Raw genomic sequence first — 7,091 nt, forward strand, 5'->3', positions numbered from 1 at the left:
GCGCCCCACTCCTGGGGATGGGATGGCGGTGAACAGGACACAGCGCGATGGTGCCGGAGGGGAGGCGGATGAGACTCTGCGGGTGTTTCTGAGAGTGAGCATGAGAACGGTCCATCTGGGTCACACCAAAGGTCCATCTAGCTCAGTGTCCTGTCTTTTGGCAGCGGCCAATGCCAGGTGCCCCAGAGGGAATGAACAGAACTGGGCCATGAGGGAGTGGATCCATCCCCTGTTGTCAAGTCCCTGACAGTCAGAAGCTGAGTGGTACTGGGGAGGGGAGGGGTGCAGGTGAGATATTTTTGCACGTGGGTGGGTGTGACTGTGGGTGTGAGATTGTGGGTGAGGCACTTTGTGGATTTGGGTGTGAATATGTGGGGGGAGGGGGTTGACACTGTGTTAGTTGGGTGTGAGTGCAGTGCTTAATTTGTAATGAAAGAGGTGCTGGGGCACAAGCAACATTTGTACTTTCCCAGCTGTCACGGCGAGCCCAGAGGTGCCAGGCTCAGCCCTGGCACAGATTCAGCCTGTTGTGAGTAAGTGTGACTGTAGGTGAGCTGGGGGTTGTGTCCACCTGTGAGAGGGCTGGACTCTGTGGCAAGGTGGGGTGCTAAAGTGTCCGTATGTGTCCTGCTCTCTCCGGCTGCCTGTTTCACTGTTTACAAGCCGGTAACGAGATGAGCTATAAACACCCTGACCTTTGCGGTCCCTTCTCACCCTCTGGTTTTATGAAGGTGGGATGGGATGGTTGTGGCTGCGTGTGGGTGGACGGATGGCTGACTGTGAGATGGGGTGTGGGGAGGAGTTGTGGCTGCATGTGGGGGGGTAGATGGCTGACTATGACATGGTGTGTGTGTATGTCTGTGGGGGCTGGTTGTGGCTGCGTGTGTGTGAGTGGATAGCCGACTGTAAGATGGTGCGTGTGCGTGTGCGTGTGTCACACTTGCTCTGTAACTGTCTCACAGTAATTGGTGGCGGTATCTGAAGCTGTAAGGGGAGCTCAGCTGCAGGGAAATCCGGTTCTTGGGAGGTGTGAGGTCCTCTGGACATACTCGTTCTGTTTTGGGGAAGCGGACCGTGTTTCCCGTCACAGTGCGTCAGTCCGATCCACTCGGGACCTCGACCAGGAAAATCCGGTCTCGAGGGATGCCCCATAGACGTCCCATGCCAGTGTGAGGGGGTGTGAGACCTTCCCCACGCCAGGGCCTGAACCCACCAGCTGCAGCTGGGAAAGGGGGCCTGTAAAAACGGGCAGGAGATTCCCAAATAATAACATAACGACCGCCCATTCCAGGAAGGGAAGGACCTAGGTCCATGCACAAAGACTCCTTCACATAAATGCTCTCACGCAGGTAGGAATTCACACAGCTCGTCACACACTCGTGGAAACGTACTCACAAATGCTCTGTCCCACCAGGAAAAAAACACACACCACACACACACACTCCGCACTCTCATACGACCAGGGCTAGCGCAGCCAGGAAACAGCCAGCATTTGTAAGAGGGGACCTCAGAACCTCCGCTCCCCAGTTCAGCGGACAGGAGATTCAGTTGCAATTTCAGGCCTAGATTGGGGTTTCCAAAACTGCCAGATGCCTGTAACAAAGTCCCTCTCCTCCCCATTCGAAAGCGCAGGTGCTTCCTTTTTCTCTCCTTCTCTCCAGTTTCCTGGTGGCCTCTGACAAAGCGTCTCCTTTAAGTGACAGTGGAAAGGGGCGGACCGCAGGGGCAAAGTCAAGTGCCTTCTCTCCGGGAGGGGAAGCGTGTGGCTGGTCCCCTTTTTGTCCCAGGCCCCCTGTCTCTGTGTCACCGTGTCTCCCCCGGCGCAGTAATAGGTGCCAGTATCTGCAGCTGTCAAGGAGCGGAGCTGCAGGGAGAACTGGTTCCTGGCGGTGTCTGCAGAGATGGTGATTCGGCCCTGGAGAGACTGGGCGTAGCTTGTGCTCCCGCTACTATACGGGTACACATACCCCATCCACTCCAGCCCTTTCCCGGGGGGCTGCCGGATCCAGTTCCAAATGTAGCTGCTGTCAGTGATGGAGAATCCGGAGACAGCACAGGTCAGTGTGAGGGGCTCAGAGACTTTGCCCACCCCAGGGCTGGAGGCCACCAGCTGCAGCTGGGAAAGCGCGCCTAGAAACAAGGGTGGAAGAGTCCAAAATAATCATTGAATGTGATGCCCAGCGAGCAAAGACTCCCTCTGCCCCTCCCCAGCCACACACACAGAGAAATGCGAATAGTTACACAGAGGACAGACACAGACTCACACGGCGCCAGGACCAGCGCAAGGAAGACACGTTTAATCATTTGCAAGGTCTCAAACATCTCCAGTCCTGCCGCTGACCCAACGGAGCTCGGACAGCTCGGACGAGTCCGCTGAAGTGAGAGCCTCGGGCTGCAAACCTCCGCCGACACCTGTAAGAAATTCTAGCTCGCAGGACGCAGTGACAGCAAGGTTGGCGCTGTGATGCGCGGGGTTCGGGTATTAACCCTACATAAACAGTCTGGGCGGGGAGCCCCTAGCGGTCTCCCTTGTCTTCTGCTGCAGGAGCCGCCAGAACCTGCCAGAGAAGCGGTGTGGGTGAGTAGCCAGACGCTGTTCGGAACTCAGCGCCCACCGTGTGGTTTCCACGTTCTTAGTATTGTACAAAGAGCAACAGACGCAGCACACGGCCAGACTGTGTCAAACCCAAGGTCCATTTAGCCCAATGCCAGGTGCCCCAGAGGGAATCATCAAGTGACCCATCCCCTGTCATCCATTCCCAGCTTCTGGCTAGCAGAGGCCAGGGACACCATCTCTGCCTATTCTGGCTAAAAGCCATAGATGGATGTATTCTCCATTAACTTATCTAGTTCTTTTTGGAATCCTGTTAGAGTCTTGGCCTTCACCACTTTCTCTGTCAAAGAGTTCCACAGCTGGACTGCGTTGTGTGAGGAAAAAATGTTCATTTTATTTGTTTGAAACCTCCTGCCTGTTAATTTCATTAGGTGACCCCTAGTTCTTGTGTTATATGAGAGAGTAAATAACACTTCCCTATTTACTTTCTCCTTGCTTGTTTGGGTCCTTATCCTCTCTCACACACACTGACTCTGGCTGGCTGTGTCTCTTTCTCTTTCCCCCGCATCCCCTGCTTGTGATTTTGGTTGGGATTTTCAAAGCTGCCTAAGGGAGTTAGGCACTCAAATCCCAACAAAATTCCAAAGGGAGTCAGACTCCTAGCTCCTTTCACTTACTTTGAAATCCCCAGTCCCCTCCTTCTCTGTCCCCCACCAATTCTTCATCTATCACTGACCTAGACACTGGAGAGGTTGAAAATTTGCTGTTTCCTTGATTCTGTGAAACAACAGATCTTCTAGGGCTTTCAGAGGCGTTTTTCGTGGTAAAAAGTGATTGAGACTCGGCTGTGTTTGTTGTATGTTTTATATCTGGAGGCTTCTAAATAGATATGTTCCCCTAAGAAGAGTTGCAAGTGAATTTAAATAAACATTCAAGATCACGTGTTAAGTCTGTCGCGTTGCTGTTGGTTGGTGTTTGTTAACTGAGAATTGATTTGTGTGTTAGCCGTTGCGGTTTTGGTGTGTAGTTATTTCCTGTTGTTTATTGATTATCCGCTTCGGTGATTACTTCGGGGTTTATTCGTTGCGTTGTTATGGCTGCTGTTGGGGGTGGGTTTGGGGTTTGCTTTTTCTTGATTTGCTTTTCTTGTTTTCTCTTAACTGTCTGCACCGCTCAACAGCAAAGCAAGCCCTTCCCTGCCCGCTGCATTTCCCTCCCTGGGGCTCGCTATCGGCCTGCATGGGCCCAGTTATCATTTCAAGCCGCTCATTTTCTGTCCCAGACCTCCCTGTGCCTGTGTCACTGTGTGTCTCCGGCGCAGTAATAGGTGCCGGTGTCTGCAGCTGTCAGCGAGCGGAGCTGCAGGGAGAACTGGTTCCTGGCGGTGTCTGCAGAGATGGTGGTTCGGCCTTGGAGGGACGGGGCGTAGCGCGTATCCCCATCCCAGTATATCAGACCCAGCCACTCCGGTGCCTTGCCTGGGACCTGCCGATACCAATGCCCTCTAAAGCCACTAGTTGTGATGGATTCACCAGAGACAGCGCAGGTGAGTGAGAGGGACTCCGAGCTCTTCCCCACCCCAGGACCGGAGGCCACCAGCTGCAGCTCGGCAAGAGCCCCTAGAGAGAACGATGCGAGAATCCAAACAAACATTGAACCAGCTGCTCCCGGGAGCGAAGGATCTCCCTGCCCTATACTCGCCATGCAAACATCGCCCCAGAGAGACAAACACTCACCTGTTGCCAGGGTCAGGGCAGCGAGGAAATACTTCAGCGTTTTAAAGAGGAGATAAAATAGCATTAAATCTCTCCATTTCAGCCTCTGAGCTAACAAACCGCCAAAATCTCTGGTGGGCTCTGAAAATCACAGAGCTGGAGTTGTCCACACTCCTGTAATTTATCAGAGGGGTAGCCCTGTTAGTCTGGATCTGTAAAAAGTGACAGAATCCTGTGGCACCTTATAGACTAACAGAAGTATTGGAGCATGAGCATTCCTGGGTGAATACCCACTTCCTCAGATGCATGTGATTAACACTCTCCTCCGGCACACATGGCTCCACTTACTCTGGATCTCTCTCTCCCTCCCTTTGAGTGCACGCCAGTCTCTTCCCTCACACAGACTTGTGTGTGTGTGTGAGCCTCTCTAGCCTTGTCCTCACTAGTTGAAAAAAAGTGTCATTTAACCACGTGTTAGCTAACACGTGCTGCTAATCTCCTCGTGTAGAGGAGGCCATTTGTCGTTTTCAATTCAGCTGGTTGTTAATCCCAGATTTCCCGCCTCCCTCCGCAGTCCTTGTGTCCACCCATTAATAAGAATGAAAACCACATACTTCCTTTCCGCACTAAACACACACACCCTTCCTGTCTCTTCTGTCGCTTCACAAATACAGAATCCTCCCTTCGCTAAGCTACCGATTAGGCATGTGTCACAGACTCACAGATTGTGCCCACTCATGGCGCCGTGTGGTCTGTGGGGGGTGCCCCTTTCAATGTGGCAGCCCTTCTTGGGGGTCCACTCTCTCTTGGGGTCAGGTCTATCCACCTCCTGGAGCCACACCTCTCTGAGACCTAGCAAGTCTGTCTCTGCTGTGGGCCCCCTCGGAGTCCACGCACTGTGGACTCCCCAGGCCTCCTCACCCCTGAAGGAGTTAATGCAACCCTGCTCTCTAGATGGGAGTGACTCTCAGCCAGCACAAAACAGGAGGGATTATTGAGAGTTGAACACAGCACAGGAAACTCTCAGGGCCTCAGGCCTAGCCTCTCTAAATAACAGCACATCCCAGTCTCCCTGCATCCAGGTGGGCTCTCCTGCTTCTCCTTGGACTCCCCAGGCCTCCTCACCCCTGAAGGAGTTAATGCAACCCTGCTCTCTAGATGGGAGTGACTCTCAGCCAGCATAAAACAGGAGGGATTATTGAGAGTTGAACACAGCACAGGAAACTCTCAGGGCCTCAGGCCTGGCCTCTCACAATAACAGCACATCCCAGTCTCCCTGCATCCAGGTGGGCTCTGCCTGCTTCCCCTCGCCAGCCGGAGCCCCCCTGCTTCCCCGCTGGGTCTCTGATATCCCACAATACTTACAAATAAAAAAAATTAAACTACTTTAGCTGGCAACAGAAGATAACAAACGTAGAAAAAGAGATGAGTCATCTAGGAAGGTGAAAAATCACATCATTTCTTCTTCATGGAAGAAACCAAGTGGTTTGGTTCCACTGCATGCACATTATTTAAATAAAAAGAATGGTCTTTAATAAATAAGTTACAATCAATGCAGAAAAGCTCAATAGAGCGAAATTAGATGCCACAAGCCTCAAAGCATGATACTTTAAATTCACAATGATCTTAGCAGACATTGCCAATTTTTCCTCTCAAAGTCATAAATTGAAAAAACTTAAAAGGTCCACAGCTCATCCACAAGGCAAATGAGTTATTCAACAACAAATCAAAACCAACCCACAGCCACATACAGCATTTTTAAATTCCAGAGAAAGGCACAACATGGAGTCGGAGTGGGAATATATTATTGGACATTGTCCTACCAACCAAAAGCATTAGGAAAAGAATAGATATCCAAAGTGACAATTGATTGGGGATCAAAGTTCCAGAACAAGTATCTGTAGAGGCTCGACCTAGTACAAAGATGGGATGGATATGGGAGAAGACAATACAAGACAGAAGTTCATCAATGAAGGTTAACTGCCAGCAGCAGACAGGAAAAAATTAAGTTTAGAGAGAAACCCTGTGAGGTCTATACTAACTGAGAAAGAGCTGGAGTCATGGACAACGCAGGAACGACCAGCTCAAAGGCAAATTGTGTCAAAGAAAGCAAGACAGATTAGGAAGCAAAGAAGGGATGAGAATATTAGGAAGGATAAAAAAAGGAACTAAAAAGTCGGTGAAGTCATGGCGGGTGCAATGACGGCACTTCCATTCAGAGAAGGATATGAGAAATAGAGGAAGTTCGAGAAAGGGAAGGATGAAGATGGCAAAGGAAAAGAAGGTACAGGTACCTGCGGTTGTTCTTCTGAATTTGTCGTGCTCAGGTCTATATCCTCCATAAAGGTTTGTCGCTCATACTCACTCATCCAGTGCCGGAGATGACCGTTCAGTACGCGATGAGGGATCTTGTAATCCGGCTGTTATTGTTCTATGCGCGGTTGTCTTTGCGTGTCTCTCTGTCTCCGCCCCCTGTGCGCCAAACTTGCCACAGAACCAGTGGCAAGGGGCGCAGCCAGCGTACCTGCCACCAGTTCCTGTCTTGCGAGGAACTCGGACAGCGGGAAGGAGACGAACATGGAAGGCAGAGCAACACCATCTCGAAGACCCACACGGAAAGGTAACGGACGGGAGGGGGATCCACAGTGGTACCAGGAGTATGCATGACATTATGATGATCCGTCAATCATCTAGAACATGCCCCAGACGCGCAGGGCAGCGAAATTCCTTCTTGCGTTTAATCGGTTATGACCCCATCCCGATGACACCATGAAGTAATGAGGTACTCTAGCCCCCGAGAAGTAACGAAGTCAGAAAAGAGC

The 7,091-nt window shown here is 51.3% G+C and overlaps 1 gene segment (V, D, J or C); it reads right to left on the minus strand.

The window, feature by feature from the left end:
• Positions 1 to 1,807: 1,807 nt before the first annotated feature.
• LOC116835395 (immunoglobulin heavy variable 4-61-like) lies at positions 1,808 to 6,848 on the minus strand (the record flags this gene model as incomplete). The annotated part of the segment is given in 2 exon segments: positions 1,808 to 2,130; positions 6,794 to 6,848. Coding segments are annotated over 2 exon segments (378 nt in total), but the record flags the coding sequence as incomplete, so codon positions are not given.
• Between the last annotated feature and the right edge of the window lie 243 nt (positions 6,849 to 7,091).

This window comes from Chelonoidis abingdonii, unplaced genomic scaffold (assembly GCF_003597395.2).
Source record: "Chelonoidis abingdonii isolate Lonesome George unplaced genomic scaffold, CheloAbing_2.0 scaffold0945, whole genome shotgun sequence".
NCBI classification, from domain to species: Eukaryota; Metazoa; Chordata; order Testudines; family Testudinidae; genus Chelonoidis; species Chelonoidis abingdonii.